The sequence below is a fragment of the Schistocerca nitens genome, chromosome 2, assembly GCF_023898315.1.
Source record: "Schistocerca nitens isolate TAMUIC-IGC-003100 chromosome 2, iqSchNite1.1, whole genome shotgun sequence".
Lineage (NCBI taxonomy): Eukaryota > Metazoa > Arthropoda > Insecta > Orthoptera > Acrididae > Schistocerca > Schistocerca nitens.
Window position 1 is genome coordinate 810201897 of NC_064615.1, and position 24582 is coordinate 810226478.

General features: G+C 43.5%; 1 protein-coding gene across 1 annotated transcript in view; it reads left to right on the forward strand.

Moving 5' to 3' along the window:
- Positions 1-24582, forward strand: part of LOC126235349 (kelch-like protein 10) — a 66797-nt gene that overhangs the window by 16490 nt on the left and 25725 nt on the right. Inside the window, exons 4-5 of the mRNA XM_049944071.1 lie at positions 19523-19759; positions 23037-23206. Of these exons, the coding sequence (XP_049800028.1) occupies positions 19523-19759; positions 23037-23206 (407 nt within the window). The remainder of the gene's footprint in view (positions 1-19522; positions 19760-23036; positions 23207-24582) is intronic.

Consider the following 24582-nt stretch of genomic DNA (forward strand, 5'->3'; position numbering starts at 1 on the left):
TTCCAGTTACAGTTCTTTCCACAAAATAAATAAATGAATAAAATAGAAAACCATTGTACAGGATACAGCACAGAACACGTGAATCTTCGGTGAGTCTCTTTCGTGTTACAATTGTGAATGTGGATTTTCCAAACCCCATATGGGAACATTGTGTCTGTTGACTTTTCCACTAAGATGGAACTTCGCTTCATCGCTAAAAATTGCACGCTGTAGAAATGCGTCATCCTCCAACTTTGCTAGCACATAACCACAAAATACGAGACGCTCCTCTTTGTCATTGGGGTTGAGAGCCTGCACAAGTTGTAATCGCTAGGGCTTGTACAGCAAACGCCGTCTCAGAACTTTCCATACAGTTGGCTGGAGTATTCCAAGTTCTTGACTGGCTCTGTTGGTAGACTTACTAGGACTGCGCACAAAAGTTTCTTGAATCCGTCGGACACCATCCTCTGACACACGAGGTCGGCCTGTGCTTTTTCCTTTGCACACATTGCCAGTCTGTTTAAACTGCTTAAATCAACGGCTAATGCTTTTGCGAGTTGGTTGAATACCGAAGTTGGTGTGCAATGCCCACTGCGCTGAAATTTGCGACTCACTTTTCGCGAACTCAAGAACGCAGGAAACCTTGTGCTCCACAGTCGCCATCTCACTCACAACTGACAGTGAAACGGAATTACTGCCCTATTGCCGCGCGAATTCTACCGGCCGCTTCTAAAACCATCACCGCCCGCCCGACGCCGCCCGCCAAAAACTTGGAAACTTCGTGTTTTCATTGGTATAAAGCTTGTTCATTTTGGATTTGTACTTGAAAACGTACGAATTTTTGAAAATGGGTCCATCATTTAGAATAACCCTGTGTACATAGGCGGTCGGAGGTATACAGGATGTTTCACAATTCGTGTAACACATTTCTAGAGATTGTAGAGGGGACTTACCAGGAAAGTACTTGGGATCGAACAAACAGATCTGTATGAACGTTTGGTTACAGGATCATTATGTACTTCTGGTGGGTGTCGTTTTTCTGGAAAAGTCTGCAGTCATGCTCTAGATATCACTGTAGATGTAATTGTAGACGCCATACGTAATGCAGCAATCTTAACTATAAATGTAAATGCGGAATGTCAATAAAATGCTCCGAGCAATACGAATGACTGCAAAACGCACAGTGAAGAAATGCAAGTTGATCGCATGGCGTATTTTCACATTCTATAATATCAGTGTTGAACGCCACGTCAATGACACTTTTGAAGTTGTTCACTGGTTCACCAATATCGTAGCCAGCGTTCTGCCACGCGTAACGAAGCATTGGTCTGTATACTCCCGCAGATAACTGATTGTAAATGACAGAATGCATATTCATGATAAAGAATCTGTCGTGCAATTTCGGCTGCATATTACTGGAACGTAGTTTAATGAAGTCTGTTATTCTCTTGGCATATATTTTAAATTGCCTGAAGAAATACACATCCAGAGGTTGTGCATATTTTATAGTTTTAGGCGGAATGATTTTTAAATCTGCATGTTTTCCGCCAGATGCTCCCAGTAGTACTCGTTCAACCTTATGTCCAGACCAGGAGTCACAAAGTACTAATGACTTTCTCGACAAATGTGGATTCAAAACTGACTGAAAAAACGTCTTCAGATGTTGTTTCGTCACTTCCCACTCATACTTGCATCGACGACGACATTTGGAGGGCACCGCGTTTCTATTTTCCTTGACACGCGGGGTCCAAACTTTCCACTGGATTCTTGGAAGCAAATATAGAGTTTGTCTGACAATCGTCCGTCCATTGATATAGCAACATCGATCGTGTAAGTATGTGTTGCACAGTTAACTGATTGCAACATCGCGACAATGTTTCTCTCCCCTTTCATGGATAGTGTTCTGTCACAAGAAAGTTCATAATTGAACTGACTCTGATCACAGTTCCACACAGAACTAATATCGATGTTTTCTCCCGTGATATGCTCATTGACGTCAGCAACAAACGTTTGAGCTCTTTCAATCAGCTCTTCTTCGTCATCCTTATCTTTTTGTGCTTGGAGCATAGCGATACGGCGTGATGTTATCCTAAACTCCTTTTTCAAATTAGTAATAAATCCTAGTGAAGCTGTAAAGTTTGTACACCCGAGATTTCTGGCTGCGTCCAATGCCCAATGTTGTAAATGCCTCCCGGGTTCGAGTCCCAGCGGGGTCAGGGATTTTCTCTGCCTCGTGATGACTGGGTGTTGTGTGATGTCCTTAGGTTAGTTAGGTTTAAGTAGTTCTAAGTTCTAGGGGACTGATGACCATAGATGTTAAGTCCCATAGTGCTCAGAGCCATTTGAACCATTTTGTAAATGCCAATAATGAACGGCGGAACCGCATTCTGGCGCTTCATCGAATTTCGCCATTACACGCTCCTTGATGGTCTTGAACAGCAGTGTACGATTTCCTTTGAAAACTGTATTTCCTTCTCTTTTCTCTGCCACGTAATCCAGTATGTTTTTAATATTGCTTTTAGACTTCAGTTTAGGGTATCTTTTCAGAAGCTTGTCGAATGTGTCGAAACCTCTCACGTAATAATCATCGTACATGTTCTCCAGTGTGTTATCATACGCCCTGATGATACTTGCAACTTTAACCTTCTTCTTGGGAGACGGTTGGTATTCACTGTCACTGCTTCCATCGCCTCTTCCCGCACTTGCCGTAGCACTACCGTTTGCAATGAGTTGTTCGTCATTATCATCCCTATCAACATCATTATGTGTTATTGTTACAACAGTATCTGTTTCTAACTTATGCTCATATTTCTGCACTATAATAGATACCAGAAAACATATACCAATACCATCTTCACGAAGAAGGGTTCTTCGTAACTTCATGTCAACCAATCGCAATTCATTAGCAGGATTGATTACCAATCGCCGAGCCATCTGACGCTTCAATACACAATAATGTCACAAAACGCAACTTCAGAGGCACACTGCACCGTCCCTACTGGTCCCGACTGGCGTACCGGCAGGTCAGTGTGCAATGCGGCATGGCATACGCAGAGGCCTCTAACGGACGACTGCAGAGTTTTGCAGATGCGGGAGTATCACTAGTGCAATAAGATACCTTTACATTATTTCTCACACGATTTTCGTGTATTTGTGTTTGTTCGAGCCCAAGTACTTTCCTGGTTAGTACATCAAGTTTTACGTGGGAATCCATTCCGGAAGCGTTTTTAACGACCCTACGGAGTATAAGTTATAGGTACCGACGCCTGTAAGTGTGAGTAAATACAGGATGGTTTCGCAATGATGTTACAAACTTTCTCTGACGATGGAGAAGGATAAATGTAGCAGTTTGAGGTAAGGGGAAACGAACAAATCGAAATTTGTAAGTGAAAACCATTATGATACCCCTGACAGTGGAATACATGTACTGGTAGTGTTGTTGTTAAGATTGTGTGGTAGGTAACTTTTAGATGCGGTAGTATATAACAAAACAAGGAAAAAATGTCCAGTAGATATGGGCTCTAAAACTCATACCTGAGGATCTATGAGCACTTGTTCATCTTAGTTGCTGTGAAACACATGATAAGCAGTCATAGCTCTTGAGGTATGCATTTTACGCCTCATGTTTACTGAACATTTTTTTCTTGTTGAGGTCCATACTACCGCCACTAAAAGTTCCCAACCCTACAATCTTAGCAACAACAGTACCAATACATGTATTCCACTGTCAGAGGTATCAGAAACGTTTTCCCTTATAACTTTCAGCTCGTTCGTTTCCGGTACAGTGACCCTTACCGCTAATTGATACATTTATCCTTCTCCATCAGCATAGAAAGTTTATAACATCATCACGAAATCACTCTGTATATACATACTTCGACCCTCAGTAGCGTCGTTGAATTATGTTTCCCGATACGGGTTCCTTTGTAAAACTTGATCTACAAAATCGCATCTACAAACTCTAGAAGTGTGTAACATGAAGTGTTTAACACGTTTAAGACCTTTAGAATTTATTAATTTATGATTCTTTAATCTAAAAACGCAAAATGGAATTAATTTGACATTTTATGTATGAGGTATCATTACTTTGCATAAACGGGATTTTAAGGGCCTTTTTTTACGGGTTATATGATAGGTGTTCACTTCTTGGGCCGCACTGATACTTGCTTTGGGCTGCATGCGGCCTACAGGCCACGGTTTGGACATCCCTGATCTACACCATAGACTAGATTGCTCATTGGCGCTAGTGTAGCGTTCCCACATTGAAGCCGCCATTATCAAGGGAGCGCTGTGTTTGCACTTATTGTTAGTAAATTATGTAAAATATCTGTTAAAAATGCATACACAATTATTTAACAGATGCAAATCACGTACACGAGGACTCTGCATCCCTATTCGAAGCCTGTGAGATAATGAAATGGCAAACTCATATTACATTGAAGACTACAGTTACTCAGGTTGAAGATAACTGAAGAAAAATATACGATAAAACTGTGCAAAGGAAGGTACATAAAATTATTCCATTAAAAAAATAAATTACAGGCTGAAAAAACAAGCACAAAAAACAGACGCAGAGGATGTGTCAGGAAATACTAAACAAGAATCGCGAGTGAAAAACTTGCGAATGACAAATTGATTTCCCAAATAGCTATTTCGTAAGTTTGAAGCAACTATCTTTAATCGATTACATGCCGCATTTTCGCTCCTGTTTGTCAGAAACAAGCCCTAAATTTTAGATTTAATATGGAAAACTAGGAAACTACATTCATTTAAGGTAGGCTTGATTATTCAGCAGAAATTGTGAAGTAAACATCCTTTTATTTTATTCTTCAGTTGGCCTTTGTTGTCTGTCATACCCTTCGTATCACTTGGCCGGTATTCATACTCGTCCCTTCAAATGGCGGCTTCAGTTCAGTAACAGTTGCCTCACTTTGTACCTCTATGGCGTGGTAAGGACTTGATCTACACCTGTACTCAGCAAACCATTCGGAAAGTTCATGGCATAGGATACTTCGCGTAGGTCCACTCACTGGGTATGCAGCTTGGGAACAATTCATATCAACATCTGTTATCAGTCGCTAATCGAGAGTACTGCAAATCTGCTATGGAACAGCGTTACAACACCATGCAGAAGGAAATTAGAGATTTAGTTGACTATTAAAGAGCAAAAAAATTACAACGATCTACAGATGATCGGTATGAGTTTCGTAATTCTGAACACCAGGAAACACTTTGTGCTAGTTTTGGAGGCATCGAGCGCTTGATGAAACTGGGGATATGAACAGCAATTTTTTTGAAGCTGCATGCATTATTATGCAGTCAGTTGCAACATGTTTTGATGGAACTGCATAAAGAGTACGGAGACATTGTATATAACTGTAAAGTACATTGGTAAGTCAAGAAACATGCCTGGAACGATTTTTCAAATTACGACCTGCAATTGTTGAAGTTCTTAAAGAAAGAGGAAAGTAGGAAGGAAAATTAGAGCATCTGAAAAGGATTGTAGATTTCGCATTTTAAGTGGACTTCATTGCACACTGTTCACAGTAAGACACGGCAAGGTGAGGAACGACTTATTTCTGATTTGACAGGAATGCATTTAAAAGAAAATCGCTCTGTAGAAGGGACAAATCCTGATTAACACAGTGCATTTCCCTAAACTCAATGACATTAAGGAACGGGTATTTTGAAGAATTCATTCTGCTGCTGAAAGAATTACGAGATTAGTTTTCTAATCGTTTTGAGCACACCGCCGATTTCACATCAGTTTTTGAGCTGTTTTAGAGACTGTTTGCCATTTTAGCTGAGAGCACTCCTGTGTACGTACAGATGGAACTGATCGTTTTGCAATGTAATTCCTATTTAAAAGAGAAATTCTTTTATATTAAGACTGTCCAGGAGTTCTATGCTTTCTACGTCTGGAAGAGTTTCCACATTGCCGTAATGAGGCTGCAAACGTAATACAATCTTGCGATCAACGTATCTTTCGATCATGAAAATGAATAAGTCACTATCACGTGGCCTCCTAAGTTTCGAAAATCTGCGTCTGTCCATCTGTTGACACTTTAAAGCCGATATTAATTTTAAATATGTCCTCAGTGTGCCAAAAATTATTAGATAATAACTAAAATTGTGGCGTTTTCCAGTTTACCTCTCTCTTTCCCATCTTCCCGCTTAGACAACTTGGCTGATAGTGAGGGATGTGTGCACTTGGGCAGAACTCTGCACGTGTGTATAAGAGCTTCACATGTGTACAAAATTCTTGGCCGCTAGTAGAACCCAGTACTCGTACGTTGTCCTGGACAGCGAATATTCAATAGAAAAGAAAGTAACGTGGAGTGTCAAGGAAGTGTTCAGAAAAGCATCGTCATTGTCGATCGTATGAAATTGCAGAAAACTTGACAACATTTCCACATCATGTAATGAATGACAGCTCTCCAAAAATGTGGATAAACGTAAGATAATGCCTGTAGCAAAGAGAAAGGATGGCATAGTAATGCTTACAATATTAGTGGTGAACATCTTGAGCACACTGCATAGTGTAAGTACGAGGTGCATTCAAGTTCTAAGGCCTCCGACTTTTTTTCTAATTAACTACTCACCCGAAATCGATGAAACTGGCGTCACTTGTCGACGTAATCGCCCTGCAGACGTACACATTTTTCACAACGTTGACGCCATGATTCCATGGCAGCGGCGAAGGCTTCTTTAGGAGTCTGTTTTGACCACTGGAAAATCGCTGAGGCAATAGCAGCACGGCTGGTGAATGTGCGGCCACGGAGAGTGTCTTTCATTGTTGGAAAAAGCCAAAAGTCACTAGGAGCCAGGTCAGGTGAGTAGGGAGCATGAGGAATCACTTCAAAGTTATCACGAAGAAACTGTTGCGTTCAAATGGTTCAAATGGCTCTGAGCACTATGGGACTCAACTGCTGAGGTCATTAGTCCCCTAGAACTTAGAACTAGTTAAACCTAACTAACCTAAGGACATCACAAACATCCATGCCCAAGGCAGGATTCGAACCTGCGACCGTAGTGGTCTTGCGGTTCCAGACTACAGCGCCTTTAACCGCACGGCCACTTCGGCCGGCAAACTGTTGCGTAACGTTAGCTCGATGTGCGGGTGCGTTGTCTCGGTGAAACAGCACACGTGCAGCCCTTCCCGGACGTTTTTGTTGCAGTGCAGGAGGAATTTGTTCTTCAAAACATTTTCGTAGGATGCACCTGTTACCGTAGTGCCCTTTGGAACGCAATGGGTAAGGATTACGCCCTCGCTGTCCCAGAACATGGACACCATCATTTTTTCAGCACTGGCGGTTACCCGAAATTTTTTTGGTGGCGCTGAATCTGTGTGCTTCCATTGAGCTGACTGGCGCTTTGTTTCTGGATTGAAAAATGGCATCCACGTCTCATCCATTGTCACAACCGACGAAAAGAAAGTCCCATTCATGCTGTCATTGCGCGTCAACATTGCTTGGCAACATGCCACACGGGCAGCCGTGTGGTCGTCCGTCAGCATTCGTGGCACCCACCTGGATGACACTTTTCGCATTTTCAGGTCGTCATGCAGGATTGTGTGCACAGAACCCACAGAAATGCCAACACTGGAGGCGATCTGTTCAACAGTCATTCGGCGATCCCCCAAAACAATTCTCTCCACTTTCTCGATCGTGTAGTCAGACCGGCTTGTGCGAGCCCGAGGTTGTTTCGGTTTGTTGTCACACGATGTTCTGCCTTCATTAAACTGTTGCACCCACGAACGCACTTTCGACACATCCATAACTCCATCACCACATGTCTCCTTCAACTGTCGATGAATTTCAATTGGTTTCACACCACGCAAATTCAGAAAACGAATGATTGCACGCTGTTCAAGTAAGGAAAACGTCGCCATTTTAAGTATTTAAAACAGTTCTCATTCTCGCCGCTGGCGGTAAAATTCCATCTGCCGTACGGTGCTGCCATCTCTGGGACGTATTGACAATGAACGCGGCCTCATTTTAAAACAATGCGCATGTTTCTATCTCTTTGCAGTCCGGATAAAAAAAATCGGAGGCCTTAGAACTTGAATGCACCTCGTATTTAGGGGTAGTGCTAGATCTGTTGGAAGGGTTCTGGGAAAGAGCGGTGAATCTGTAAAGGAAATCTCGTACAAGACGCACGTGCGACTAATTCTTGAGTGTTGTTCCAGTGTTTGGAGTTCTTATCAATTAGGCATGACGACAGACGTACAACGAATTCAGAGATGCGCTGCTAGAATTGTAACAGCTTGGAGTAGTCGCTACAAAAGAGTAACAGAAATGCTTGGAGAACTTTTAAATGGAAATTCTTGGAAGAAAGACAACGAAGTTTACACGAAACTCTTTTGGGTAAATGCTGAGAAGCGGTATTCGAAGGTGGCTGTGCGAGCATTATGCTGCCATAAAGTATGTCTCGCTCAGAAATCATAAGAAAAAGATAAAACAGATTAGGGCACGTACAGAGGCATTTAGACAATCGCTTTTCTGTCGCTCACTACGCAAATGAAATAGGAAAGAAAGTGAAAAGTTTGATATGATGTGCCCTATGCCATGCACTGAACAATGATTTGAGTATTATTTACGTAGATGCAGTTGTAGTACAGTGCATTCGGAAGGTCGCTGTGCACTGGATTACGGTCTGCATATGTAGATTCGTTGGCAGTTCGAAGCAAAGTTGGCAGAGCATAAGTTGGCAGAACTGCTTTTTTTTTTATAGATTCATGATTGTATTCCAATTTGTTCCACTTTTGCGTAACAGTGAACTGTTTGGTTCATTTGATGGAAGCTATTGAATGTAATGTTTAGTGTCTGGATTTTCAATTTGTTTTTAAAATTATGACACTATCAACTGAGGAAGGAATCTTTTTTGTTGATCGTGTGCAACGATAAGGCGATGAATACAAAGATTTAGTGCAGGAGGCATTTGCTGAAATATTTCCGGATACAGCTGTGCCCGATCGTAATGCGGTTCGTCGACTTAGAAATTTCAAGAGACAGGTTCAGTGTTAGATTCCGAACTAACTGGCAGACCACCTAAACTAAAGGAATAGAAGTTGTTGGATATTTCTGACTCTATGCAGAAGAGCTCAGTGAAATCATTGCGCAAGTTGGCACAAGAAAAAGATATCGGGCTTGCAACTACACCTAAAGATGTTAGAGACACACTGAAACTGTTCCCGTGTAAAGTGACAACAGCGCAAGAATTGAAAGATGCGGACCATGAAAAGCGAAGTCGTTACTGCAAATTGATTACATCTTTTATTGAGAGGAATCCATTAATATTCTTGATGTTACTTTCTATACAGACGAGGCATGGTTCCAGTTAGCACACAAAACACACGATTACGGTCAACGGAGAATCCTCGTGCTGTGCTTAAAACGCCGTTGCATGATCAAAAAATTGAAGTCTGGGTAGTAATATCTAGACGGCGTGTTATTGGAGCTTTATTTTTTGAGGAAACCGTGAGCAGTAAATATTGTTGTTTAATGATCCTAGATTTCATTGGCCAGCTAAAGAAAAAACGAAATCAGCTATTCGTGGTTTCAACAAGATGCCGCTACTGCGCACAGAGCTAACAATACTTTGTGCCTTCCAGAAGAATATTTTGGGGAACGAGTCCTCGCAAAAACTTATGGCCCCCATCGCTCTCCGGATCTTACTACAACTGATTTTCTTTTTTGTGTGGGGAGCAGCAAAATTGGTAGTGTATCGCAATCGCCCAAACAAGCTTTATGACTTAAGAGCTGAAATAACTGCATACGTGAGAAGCATATCACAATCAGATCTTCAGAAAGTGTTTTATTTTAAAATTAGGTAGGTTAAGTCTAATAAAGACACCCGTGGACGTCGTTTCCAACATAAATTTTAACTGCACAATAACTTTCCGAACGCCCTGTAGAATGACAATCTAAATGCCTTTGAGTGTGCTATTATTAGTCCAGTCTTGTCTTCTCAGTTCCTGCAGGAACAACACGTAGGAAGTTGGGGTATTTTCCTAGACTCCACAGTTACTACTGGTCGTTGAAGACTTTGTAAGCAGGCTTTCACTGGATAGTTTGAGTCTGTCTTCAAGCGTCACCGAGGTCAGTTTTTCAACATTTTTGTGACACTTTGCTATGCATTAAACAAACTTGTGGCCATTCATGCTGCCCTTCTATGTATCCGTTCAATATCCCCTGTTAGTCCTAGCTGATACGGGTCCCACAATGGTGAGCAAAATTCTAGGATGAATCACAAGAGTGTTTTGCAAGCAGTCTCCTTTATGGAGTGGTTACATTTTCCTAGTAGGCTACGAATGAACCAAAGTCTGCCACCAGTAACCCGTGTGATTATTCGATTTCATGTATCTACAAACTGTCAAATTCAGCTGTTTTTGTTTGTTGACCAATCCAGTGATATTATAGTCACAGGATACAGTGTTTTTTCGTCTTGAGAAGTGCATAGGTTTAGGATTCTGAGAATTTAAAGTAGTGGCCAATCTCCGCGCCGCTCTGAAATCTTTTCAAGATCTGAATGAATATTTGTGAACTGTTTCTCAGAAAGCACATTTTTGTTAGATAAATGAATCATCTGCAAAAAGTCTGGTTACTGTTAATTTTGTCTGTCAGGCCATGAACATACAATATGAACGCAAAGGTTCTAATACACTTTCCTAGCGCTGCCTAAAGTTACTTCTATATCTGTTAACGACTCTCCATTCAAGAGAACATACTTCATTGCGTTGATCCACGGCTTTCAGGAGGTTATGTGAGAAAAGCACGAACTGTGTTTCACATCACCAGTGTTTTTGGAATCCATACTGGTTGGCTTGAACGATATCATTCTATTCGAGATATCTTATTACGTTTGAGTTCAGAGCTTTTCTAAGATTCTACAATAGATACTTGTCAAAGATATTGGATGGTAGTTTTGTGTCTCATCTACATACATATTGGGAAAGCCGCTATACGGTGCAGGGCGGAGGGTTCCTTGTGCCCCACTGTTAGTCATCTGCTTTCGTGTTCCGCTTGCAAACGGAGCTAAGAAGAAATGACTGTCTATATGTTTTTGTACGATCTCTGATTTATCTTGTCCCCGCGGTCCTTATGCAAGATGTGTGTTGATGGCAGTAGCATTGTTCTGCAGTGTGTCACAAATGCCTGTTCTCTAAACTTTCTCGATAGTGTTTCGCGAAAAGAACTTCTCCTCAGAAATTCGCGTTTGTGTTCGCGGAGCATTTTCGTAACACTCGCATGTTGATCGAATCTACCGGTAACGAATCTAGTAGCACGCGTCTGAATTCCTTCGACGTCTTTCTTTAAGCCGACACTGCGGGGATTCCACTCGGAACAGTTCTCCAGAATCGGTCGCACGAGTATTTTGTACATGGTCTCCTTTACAGATGAATTAGACTTTACCAAAATTCAACCAATAAACCGAAGTCGACACTTTTCCTTCCCTACAACTGATCTTATTAACTCGTTCGGTTTCGCGTTGTCTCACAACGCTACGCCTCGATGTTTAAGGGAGATGACTGTCTCAAGCCCACACCACTAACACAATATTTTTTAAATTTATTTTATTTGTTTCAGGCGAAGCTCATTTCACCAGATACAAGTTTTTCATATAGTGATACAGAGTGACTATCTCACTTCATTACAAAATATAAAATATAATTGTGTGAGATAATTAGCCAACAAAGTACATTATCTGGCTGCACAACACATATTAAATCAAAGTGAAGGGAAAAAAATATAAAAGAGCACACCAAGTGAAGCAGACAAAAGGATATATAGACGTCTGAAAACGAGACTGGCAGGAAGTGCAATATAGCAATGCAGGAATGGGTGGAGGAAGAAACTGGAAGTTGTAGAAGCATGCATGACTGTGGGAAAGGTAAATGCAGTCGATGGGAAAATTATGACAACCTTTGGAGAAACGTATGAACATCATGAGTTCAGATGGCAAGCCAATGCTAAGCAAAGAGGAGACGGCTAAAATATCGAACGAATATATGGAATGGCTATACAAAGGAGGCTTTTCTTGAAGGTGCACAAACGCCCATGTGCGAAAGTTAGGAGAGGAGGAGTTATAACTTTACTCTGATGATTACAAAACAAAGTGACGGCTTTATGTCAGACGTTTATTAATTTCGAAGACTTCATCCAAACTCAGCTTTTGTCTTTTTCTAAGCAAGCGGAGAACGTCGGGCTGTATTTGGCAGCTGCGATCTTGACTGACTCAGCAAGTGCAGTCAGACTTCTGTTACGGTCACACTCGGTCTAACTGTTGTATTGATCAACCTAAAGATTATCACAGTTTAGGCTTATCTTGTTTGCAGTGTCGCATTCCGTATATTGTTGACAGCTGCCCTCTGGCGAGGTCGTCGTTCACTGTTATCAATTTTGTACTTCGCGATATTTCAGTGTGAAGTGGTACATAAAATGATATTGCAAAACACTACATACCAAAAATGCACATAGATCCAGTTATAGTTCTCTTCAACCTATTTTGCGGCTTTGCGGCAGTTGTCTCGTAACATAGAGCACTTTGTTATGTGAAGCGTGACGGGTATTTGTAATAAAGAACCATATTTCGACGTTATAATGCGTATCCCATGAAGTAATATTTGAGATAATAGATACTATTGGTTTCTGTATTTGTGAGGATAAATTGCCATGAATGAATCTGCTTATGCGAGACAATGTTATTCCTCTCCACTTTACCCAAATATTTTTCAGCATCTTTTATACTGCTTTGTGCAAAACAGCTGCTGTCAGTCATGGCTGTTTTTGTTGATAACACTAAGGGCTAAATTTTTTCACGTTGCCTAAGTGTTTTGCATCTTATGTCTATTTGAACGATCGCCTTCAATTCAGTGGTCATCGCGGTTGACTGCCATGAGGGAGACTTTCTTCTTCTTCTTCTTCTCCTTCTTCTTCTTCTACACTTCAACTTATTTTTCCATCTCCTTCTTGGTTTTCCTACGTCTGTTTTTCTGGTTGGATTATAATTTATTAATAAGCTACATTATCCTGAACTTAACCTTACTCTTGCACAAAAATGTATTAACTGTAATGGCAGATAATGGAAGTTTTAAGAAATTTGAAATAATTTTCTATTTGAAAACGCCTACTCCCTAGATGAACCTCTGAGTAGATAGTGTGTACGTATTTGGGTTACAATTATGATCAAATTTTGTTGTAGACTGGGATTTAAAAAAAAATCCTATTATGTAAATTTGGTCTGCTTGTAACCATGTATCGACAGAGGAAATGTGTCTTACTTGTACACCTACTTACATGTACTTCACGATCCACGGAACATGTAAGAAACTAAACTGAACTGTGTGAACTAAGTGTGTTTGACATTACTATTCGCGTTACAAAGTTATGCTAACTGTCACCTCTTTTCCAGTCCTATACTCACAAATAGGGGTATCTTATTCGAACGGAAATCGTTTGTTTCCTTGTACTAACTTAAACGTACACCAAGTCGGGTTGAAATAGATTCAGGCGTTTCTGATCTACGCTGGAACACACATAGGCAAAGCCGCCCTCCGCCCCCCCCCCCCCCGCATCCTCCCCCCCCAACCACACACACACACGTCCATTTTCATATACATTCCTGGTCACTAATATTGCAACACTATGATGCGGCATATAATGAACGTGGAATAAAGGGTACACATACATGCTTAGGTATGAAAATGATTAACATTTCAGCCGTAGTCGCACAATGCAGGGAGGAGTATTAACCTTGTGGTTCAAGGTCTCTTTTTGTCCCTGTTTGCTTCGTAACATATAATTAAGGAAATGAGATTCTGCCTTGAGCAAACACAAGCAGGAATTAGCGTTTGTTCAAGGCGGTACCGCATTTCCGTAATGATAGGTAGCTGATTCCTCATTCAGAAATCGCATTTGAATGCTGTTTGTTTGTGAGGAGATCGTGTTATGCCTCGATTAAGAAGGAGAAACATCTACCAGCAAGTGTCGGAATTCGACGTTATAGCGGCGTATAGAGAGTTCGGATTTTCGTTCCGTGATATTGCTGCTCATGGAGATCGCGATCCCACGACTTTCATACCAACAGGAATTGACTGGTTTAGGAGGTCCATACTCAACGCTCTCAATGTCTCCACGCGATAATCACTCTGAAAGACAGACATATTGTTCGCTCGTTCGTGCGAAGTACAGCGAAGAGCCAAAGAAACTGGTACACCTGCCTAACATCGTGTAGAGCCCCTGCGAGCGAGCAGAAGTGCCTCAACGCGATCTGGCATGGACTCGACTAATGTGCTGGAGGGTATTTGACACCATGAATCCTGCAGGGATGTCCATAAATCCGTAAGAGCATGAAGGAGTGGAGGTCTCTTCTGGACGGAACGTTGCAAGGCATCCCAGATATGCTCAATTATGTGACCAAAATGGTACTGAAACAGAGAATTACAGACTAAAAGCCGAAATACTAAATGTCTTTTTCCAAAGCTGTTTCACAGAGGAAGACTGCACTGTAGTTCCTTCTCTAGATTGTCGGGCAGATGACAAAATGGTAGATATCGAAATAGATGACAGAAAAACAATTAAAATCGGTCAAAAGAGGAAAGGCCGCTGGACCTGACGGGATACCAGTTCGATTTTACACAGAGTACGCGAAGGAACTTGCCCCCCTTTTTGCAGCGGTGTGCCGTAGGTCTCTAGAAGAGTGTAGCGTTCCAAAAGATTGGAAAAGGGCACAGGTCATCCCCGTTTTCAAGAAGGGACGTCGAACGGATGTGCAGAACTATAGACCTAGATCTCTAAAGTCGATCAGTTGTAGAATTTTGGAACACATATTATGTTCGAGTATAATGACTTTTCTGGAGACTAGAAATCTACTCTGTAGGAATCAGCATGGGTTTCGAAAAAGACGATCGTGTGAAACCCAGCTCGCGCTATTCGTCCACGAGACTCAGAGGGCCATAGACACGGGTTCCCATGTAGATGCCGTGTTTCTTAACTTTCACAAGGTGTTTGATACAGTTCCCCACAGTCGTTTAATGAACAAAGTAAGAGCATATGGACTATCAGACCAATTGTGTGATTGGATTGAAGAGTTCCTAGATAACAGAACGCAGCATCTCATTCTCATTGGAGAGAAGTCTTCCGAAGTAAGAGTGATTTCAGGTGTGCCGCAGGGGAGTGTCGTAGGACCGTTGCTATTCACAATATATATAAATGAACTTGTGGATAACATCGGAAGTTCACTGAGGATTTTTGCGGATGATGCTGACGTATATCGAGAGGTTGTAACAATGGAAAATTGTGCTGAAATGCAGGAGGATTTGCAACGAATTGACGCATGGTGCAGGGAATGGCAACTGAATTTCAACGTATACAAGTGTAATGGTCTGCGAATACATAGAAAGAGAGATCCTTTACCATTTAGCTACAATATAGCAGGTCAGCAACTGGAAGCAGTTAATTCCATAAATTATCTGGGAGTAGGCATTAGGAGTGATTTAAAATGAAATGACCATATAAAATTAATCGTCGGTAAATCAGATGCCAAACTGAGATTCATTGGAAGAATCCTAAGGAAATGCAGTCCGAAAACAAAGGAAGTAGGTTACAGTACACTTGTTCGCCCACTGCTTGAATACTGCTCACCGGCGTGGGATCCGTACCAGATAGGGTTGATACAAGAGATAGAGAAGATCCAACGGAGAGCAGCGCGCTCCGTTACAGGATCATTTGGTAATCGCGAAAGCGTTACGGAGATGATAGATAAACTCCAGTGGAAGACTCTGCAAGAGAGACGCTCAGTAGCTCGGTACGGGCTTTTGTTGAAGTTTCGAGAACATACCTTCACCGAGGACTCAAGCAGTATATTGCTCCCTCCTACGTATATCTCGCGAAGAGACCATGAGTATAAAATCAGAGAGATTAGAGCCCGCACAGAGGCATACCGACAGTCTTTCTTTCCACGAACAGTACGAGACTGGAATAGAAGGGAGAACCGATAGAGGTACTGAAGGTACCCTCCGCCACACTCCGTCAGGTGGCTTGCAGGGTATGGATGTAGATGTAGATGTAGACGTAGATAATGTTCATGTCTAGGGAGTCTGGTGGCCAGCGGAAGCGTTTATACTCAGGATAGTGTTCCTGGAGCCACACTGTACCAATTCTGGACGTTTGGGGTGTCGCACTGTCCTGCTCGGATTGCCCAAGCCCGTCTGAATGCACAATGGACATGAATGGATGCAGGTGATCAGACAGGATGCTTAAGTACGTGTCACCAGTCAGAGTCATATTTAGAAGTATCAGGGGTCCCATATCACTCCAACTGCACAAGCCCGACACCATTACAGAGCCTCCACCAGCAAGTCCCCTGCTGACTTGCAGGGGCCGGCCGAGGTGGCCGAGTGGTTCTAGGCGCTGCAGTCTGGAACCGCGCGACAGCTACGGTCGCAGGTTCGAACCCTGTCTCGGGCATGGATGTGTCTGATGTCCTTAGGTTAGGTAGGTTTAAGTAGTTCTATGTTCTAGGGGACTGATGACCTCAGAAGTTAAGTCCCATAGTGCTCAGAGCCATCTGAACCATCTGACTTGCAGGGTTCATGGATCCATGAGGTTGTCTCCATATCTGTATACGTCTATTCGCTCGAACAATTTGAAACGAGACTCGTCCAACCAGGCAAAATGCTTTCAGTCACCATCAGTCCAATGACGATGTTGACGGACCTAGGCGAGGCTTAAAGCTCTGTGACGTGCAGTCATCAAGGGTACTCGAGTGGGCCTTCGGATCCGAAAGCCCATATCGATAATGTTCCGTTGAACGGTTCGCACTCTGATACTTGTTGATCGCGCAGTATTGAAGTATGCAGCAATTTGCGGAAGGGTTGCACTTCTGTCATGTTTTACGATTCTCTTGAGTCGTCATTGGTCCCATTCTTGCAGAATCTTTTTCCGGCCCCAGCGATGTCGGAGATGTGATGTTTTACCAGGTTCCTGATATTCACGGTACGCTCATGAAATGGTCGAACGGAAAAATCACCATTTCATTGCTACCTAGGAGATGCAGTGTCCCATCGCTCGTGCGCCGAGTATAACCCCATGTTGAAACTTACTTAAATCTTGATAACCTGACATTGTAGCAGCAGTAACCGATCTACCAACTGTGCCAGACACCTGTTGTCTTGTACAGTCGTTGCCGACCGCAGCGCCGTATTCTGCCTGCTTACATCTCTGTATTTGACCGCATGCCCATACCAGTTTCTTTGGCACTTCAGTGAAGTACAGCTCCGTCACTTACACTGAGTTATGAAACGGGCTTATCTGTTGTAAGACAAGCACCGTACTAACAGTGCGACGACGTTTGGAGCTCCGTAGACTATCAGCACGGCGACTATTGTTGCGTCTTCGTTGTCGTGCCAACGGAGTGAGTTGCGCCGACGGCGGTGCGCCCAGCGAATACAGCGGGCATAAGAATGTCGCCGCCTCCTCTTTTTAGATGGATCGCGGCTCTCCGTACAATATCACAATTGACGTATCCGTGAGTGGAGGTTCCGAGGAGAACACACGTTGTCTGGTTGCATTCGTTGTTGTCTTAAGGGCATGTGACTGGCGTGTGGTATGGATTGCCGTTGGGTAGACAACACTGTCCCCTTTGTTTTGCATTGTCTGTAATTTGGACAGAGGCCGATACACTTCTGGCATGTTAACGAGGTCTCCGTGGTGTTATTTTTCAACAAGATAACACTAGACCGAATGTTGCAGGTGCTGTCTTGACCATCCTCAGTAAAGTAGGTGTGTGACTGATCAGCAAGTTTTCCAGATCCCTCAGTCATTAAAAATACCTGGTCTTAGGTTACCTCGAGAGTGTCACGCCACCACTCGTCGGCCGCTAAGATTGTTCAATGGTATAGAGAAAAGCAGCACAGAATGATGTACCCATATATGTCATCCAATTTCAATTTGACTCAAAGCCCACCCGCATTAGGGCTGTCCTTGCTGTCAGAAGTTTCAACTCTGTGCTCTGTGTGCTGAATCCTGCACCATCTACACCTCCCCCCTTCCCCCCCGTCCCCCTCCGAAAATCATCTACAAATTTAAATTGTACTATGGTGTATAAGCACAGTAAGTAAAAGTTAGTTCTTTACTATAAATCCTGGTGCCGAAACTATAATAGCCAGCAGTATATATATACTGTCTCACAAAAAAGTGGAACACCCAGAAGACATGGGGGGATGTCATTGTAACTTCATACACATACACACCATCGGCGGATATGTAAATGATTAATGTTGCAGTTCTCTGTGATAGTCAGGATGGCCTGCAGGCGGCATTAGTGTTGTTCGTGTTTAAGATTGTTACGAGGCATGGTAGGGTATATAAAGGGCGTGAACAGCGTCAGATGTTGAGTGATCACGGTGAAGAACACAGAGATGCCGCATACTAGTGTGAGACAGCGTTATCACCACCTGACAGAGTCTGAGTGTGCCTCATTGTGAGTTCCATTTGTCCGGTGGTCGAATCGATCAGTATTCAGGTTTGTGGGGAATTCGGATGTGGTAGTGGCCCGTATGGGAACGTGAGGACAGCCATACCCATCAACACTGTCTGACCATCACAAAGGAGGATCACCATATTGGGCACCAAGCACATCGCAACCACTTCAAATCTATAGACTCCCTGCAACATTCTGTGACCTCCAACACCATTGGTCAGATCCTAACAGCAGCCGGTCTGGGGAATTGCTGTCTCATTTGTAGACTGCTGATGAACGGCATCGCAGTGTGTTCAGTGATGAACCACGGTTCTGCATGTCCTCAGATGATTATCGTCAGCATGTATGTCGACGACATGGGGAGAGGTCCAATATTCTTACAATGATTTGGAGAGGCGCAATGGGTTTACTCCTGTCATAATGGAGTGGGAAGCCATCGGGTTTGATTTCAGATCACAGAGAACTCTGATGCCACAACAACCTGTCACGGACATCCTGCTTTCTCCGGTGTTACCTCTAATCTGACAGTATCGTGGTACCATTTTCCAACATGACAATGCTCGTTCACACATGGCACGTGTCTCTATGAACTGTCCACGTGATACTGAGGTAGTCCCATGCCCAGTAAGATCCCCGATCTATCCCAACCAGAACATGTGTGGAATCAGCTGAGACATCAGCTGTGCCCCAGTGCTAGTATCTGGGATGTCTAGGATCAGATACAACAGTTGCTGTCCGGCTTGCCTCTGGACAGGATGCAACTGCTTTATGACATCCTTTCAAACTGACTCAGCACATGTTTCCAGGCTAGAAGGAGTGAAACGCCATATTGGTTAGCAGGCTCCAACTGCCAAATTCATTGAAAATGTGACTGATTCTGTGATCACTGACATAACACGACGTACCCTTTCAGTCTATGAATTTACATACCGTTTCCTCCTCCCCTTCCGGGTTCTTCGCCTTTTTCGTCAGTCAGTGTAGATCAGGGACGTCCCACTATACTACAGCTACGCTCTGCAGTGAGCTCTGTCAGACAGGCAGCGGCGTTTGGTGGGTGCAGGTGAAGAGCCACCCGTACGTGGAGGGCAACCGGGAGTGCCGGCCGGTGGTGCTGGAGGCGCTGATGCTGCTGTACCGGCGCGAGAACCCCGGCGGGCCGGGGGCGCTCGCCGCGCCGCACCCTCTGTCGCGGCCGCGCGTCCCCTACGAGGTGGTGCTCGCCATCGGCGGCTGGACCGGCGACGGCAGCACCGCCTGCTTCGAGATGTACAACACGCGCACCGACGAGTGGACCGAGGTGCGTGCGCACTCCTCCCACCCAAATGAGGGCGGTCAGTGTTTCTCCCGTTGGAGAGCCCGAATACACAGACAGCGGCCAATGATGAAATCTACTTACCTGAACAGTTTGTCCGCCAGGAAAGGTGACTGATTTGAAATAAAATAAAAGAGGTTGTTTATTTTTAGTCTATATAACGTTTTACTCAAAACAGGCTTCTTATGAGTCAATACGCAACTGAAAGCGTTGGAAATACACTGAGGTGACAACAGTCACGGGATATCTCAGAATATTGAATCGGACGTCCTTTTTCCAGCCGTAGTGCAGCAACTCGAAGTGGCTCGTTTTCAACAAGTCATTGGAAGCCCCTGCACAAATACTGAGCCACACTGCCTCTATAGCCAGTAATTGCGAAAGTCTTGTCGGTGCAGGATTTTGCACGAACTCTCCTCTACATTGTGTCCTATAAATGTTCAATGGGATTTATGTCGGGCGATCTGGGTGGCCAAACCATTCACTGGAACTGCACTTTTTTTTCGAACCAGTAACAAACAACTGCGGCCTGTGATGTGGCACACTATCACCCATAAAAGTTCCATCATTATTTGGGAACAAGAAGTCCATGAATAACTCCAAATGGTTTTCAAGTAGCCAAACATAGCATGTATAGTCAATGATCGGTCCAGCTGAGCCGGAGGGCCCAGTCTATTCCATGTAAGCACAGCCGACACAAGCAAGGAGCCACCACAAGATGGCACAGTGTCTTGTTGACAACTTGGGTCCATGGCTTCGTGGGGTACGCGCCAACTCGAACCTTACGATCAGCTCCCATCGACTGAAATCGGGACTCATCTGACCGCGCCATGGTTTTCCAGTTGTCTAGAGTCCAACCAACCAGTCATGAGACCTGGAGAGGCCTGCCGGCGATATCGTGCTGTTAGCAAAGGCACTTGCGTCGGTCGTCTGCTGCCATAGCCCATTAACGGCATTTTTCGTCGCTCTGTCCGAACGGTTGCATTGGTCGTAATTTCTACATTAATTTCTGCGGTTATTTCACTGAATTTTGCTAGTCTGCTAGCACTCACAGCTCCACGCAGATGTCGCTTCTCTCGGTCACCACTGCGCTTTCCGTAGTGAGAGGTAATGCCTGATATTTGGTATTCTCCGCACACTCTTGACACTGTGGACCTCGGAAACCTTTTCACATGAATCGCCTGAGCGCAAATGACAGCTACGCCAATGCACTGCCCTTTTATACCTTGTCTACGCGATGCTATAGCCAACAGTACACGAGCATATCACTATCCCATGACATTTGCCACCTCAGTATACTGTTTGAAACTGTTTCGATACTCAACCGTTGAAATTGCCTTCATTGCCTCGGCCGTAGTCTTCTGGACATCTGAAATCTCTTTGAAACGCTTTTTTTCTCATTGCTGTTTTCCCTTTTGGAAATAACCAGAAGTAGCATGGAGAAAATCGAATAAGGAGAGTGTTTGAGCATCACGATATATTTTTTGAGCCAATATATCGCTTACGATCTTGCTTTTGTGCGCCTGTGCATTGTCATGCAGCGAACACCACGTTCCTTTATTCCGTTTAAACTCGAACAGTCATCTTCCACAAGCGATTAAAAACACTCAAGTGGCTATCAGCATTCACCATTTGACGATTCTTTGGAATCAAAGAAAACGAGCAGGCTTCTATGCGCTCGCGCCTTTTTTTTCCTCCTCGGAGATTCTGGACCTTTCCATTCCGAGTTTTGGTGCTTTGTTTGTGGCTCGTACTGAAAATACCATATTTCATCACCTGTTGCGATACACGTCATTAAGTCTGGGTCCATAGCGACCGATTTTTTCATGTCTCTGCAGTGTTCCACTGTGCAATCATTTTGATCGTCAGCGAGTGAGTGAGTCACAAAGCGACTAAACATTTTCTTCTTTCCCAAATTTTCAGTTAGAATGCATTGTATAGTAGCTTTAGGAATTCCATTGAGCTCCTTAAGTAACCTGGTAGATGCACAACGATCATTTGGAAGAATTTCAGCCTCTTCTTGAATTTTCTTCTACACAAACTGTCGACGTTGCTCCTGGACGTGTTTTATCTTCAATTCTCTCACTATCGTCACACAACCTAACACAACACTTAAAGACTTTTTTACGACTCATTGTTTCACTACCATAGAATAGAGTGTATCATTTCAAAAGCCTCTGTTGAACTTCTACTCAATTTAATGTAATATTCAATGTTCGGAAGTGGCTACATTACTCCTTTCACTACGGAAGTTCAAAACATACCATTAAAGTTTAGTTTTTTACGAGCGTTTCCGGTGTCAGCGCTGTTACATTTAAAGCAGAAGGTACTCGAAATACCACTCTAGTTAATTAATGGATCCATTCGAAAACGGCACTAACAGTTACGCAAATATAAAATCACATTTCCTGTGGGATAGATTGATAATAAGACCCTCGTCTACATCTACACCTGCACCTACTTCCCCCTCCCTCCCCTGTTCCAGTCACTGTTGCTGTGCAGAACAACGATTGTTGGCAGACGTCGGTGTGGACTCCAACGTCCATAACTTTCTCTTCGTTACCTGCGCACACTCTTCAGCTCATCACCGCTCAGTAGTTAGCACTCCTTCTAGACAGCCTATATACAAGGAGAGTGATGAATGGTGGTCTCTACATATCATTGTACGACACATAGCTCAAGAAATATGACCTCATAAACAATGAGATTCGTGAAAAACTAGCTGTTGCTTAAAAGGGGGTGCAAATTACTCGGACTATTCTCATCCAGTGTTTAATAATGAGAGCACTTCACAACTTCCAACACGCTTTAAACATAATTTCAAACCTTTTCCAGATTCCTTCTCTCTTACATGCTTAACGCCAAATATTTACCACATTAACTCATTTGTAAAGTAAACAAATGTTTGAAGCTGCTTTATTCGTGGGATTTCGATTCTTAAGGAACTGGGGGTGGGGACTTAAGGTGTTAACTTAACAGCCACAAATGCGTCTGATTGTGACATGCAGCTATGAACAGGAGAGGGCCTTATAAGCTAAAAATTGGTTACTGAAGTAATAAAAGTCTCTGTGGAACATCGAGAACATGTTTTTAAATGTTGTTCTCAAAGCACGTAAGGTATAACTTGAATGCGAACGATAGTCAAATGTGCGCAAATTCTGTTGGGCGTTTGCTTTCTTCAGCTATACTTCCGTACGTTCGTGTTTGCAGCGCTTGGCACGCGAAATACCGAGCAGCCGCTCCCACAGCTGTTTGTCATCTTCAGGTGTGGGAAGAAGACCCAGCGGGCCCGCGCGCGTACCACGACATTGTCGTCATCGGCTCCGACGTGTACGTCATCGGCGGTTTTAACGGCCGCACCGTCTTCCGGTCGTGCCGCTGCTTCAACGCCGCCGTCCAAGAGTGGCGTGAGGTCGCGCCCATGAACTTTCGCAGGTGCGTGCCGCACACTTCCTTTTACGAGTACGACAATGAACGACCGCATTAACGACACTCACCGAATCGCGTCGCCGCCGTGGCAGGAGCCACTCATCGGGCACAGACTCCGCTAGACACTGCTAGCGTTAGGGGGCACCGACCAAATAAACAGCTACTTACAGCAGAGACTAGATGCTCAGGCCCCTCCAGACATCTTTCAGTCGCCTCCAGTGAGGTTAAGATCGGGAGACCACGGGACTTTCACGTGAGTGGAGCTTTCGCCGAAAAATTCCAAACGGCTTGGCAACCTTAGGATGGTGCATTGACTCGCTGCAAGTCCAGGAGCTTAAAAGTGAATAAACAGTTTACAGAGAAGTAGAGCGTACTCTCGTGTCCTCTGTTTCTGGTAAGGGAATATTGTTGCTGCGTCAGATATCTCATCAATTCAGAAAGTTTCGAGAGTAGACTAACAAACAATAAAGAGGAAACTTGAGATGATGGTCTTACTACTTCAAGTGTTCTATATAGTCCCCCCCTCCCCCTCCACTTAAGTATAACATATAAACATGTGAAACTGTCAGGAAAGTTCTTCTTCGGTATATTGTTCAAGTCTCGCGTCACGCTGACTTGAATGTCGGTTATGTGCTCAAGGCGTTACTCCTTCCCGTGAATTCCTACACTTTGTCGTTTTGTCGCAGTTTCGTATTGATAACATGACGTCTCGTGATGACCTTTTCCATAAGATAATTGTCGGCACTTTGCATTTCAGTCACCCGTTGTTTTTGTTTGAGAGTTTCTTGAGTTAGAGATGTTGCTCCATTGCGATTTGTGACAACAATGTTGACACATCACAACAGGACGTCAACCACTTAAGGCTGGTAGCTCACATCTGACTGGTCGAATGCACATCTATTGTTTACAATTGTTAGTTCGAGAACCACCGCAGTTACTGTGCCGATGCTGGTTATATGACAGGAATAAAATCAGTCTTGGAACTTTTTTGGCAGACGATGTATTCACACCTGCAATGAAGTTGATCGAGTGAATTCCAATGTGCTGCGTCCTCAAACAACTCTCACTCATTTCTCGTTTTCTACTTTGATGCCCAAAAGGACCAACGAAAATGGCATCAGGAAACCTCTTCTGCTGTTTAACTAAGTTATACAAAAATCACAGTTTTAAAAGTCACATTCTCTTACAAATATATTGTCCTCTTCCTTTCACAGCTTTCGAGTTGATTTTTTGAGAGGCGTGTAAAATTATCTTTGCAGTGACTTACATTCACACCCTTACAAAGCTAGGCTCTATTCAAAGTATTTTGCCAACGTTTCCGGTCAAATAATGTTCCTGAGCTCTTAAATGATTGTTGGCTTGTTGAGAGACAGACTTGTTCT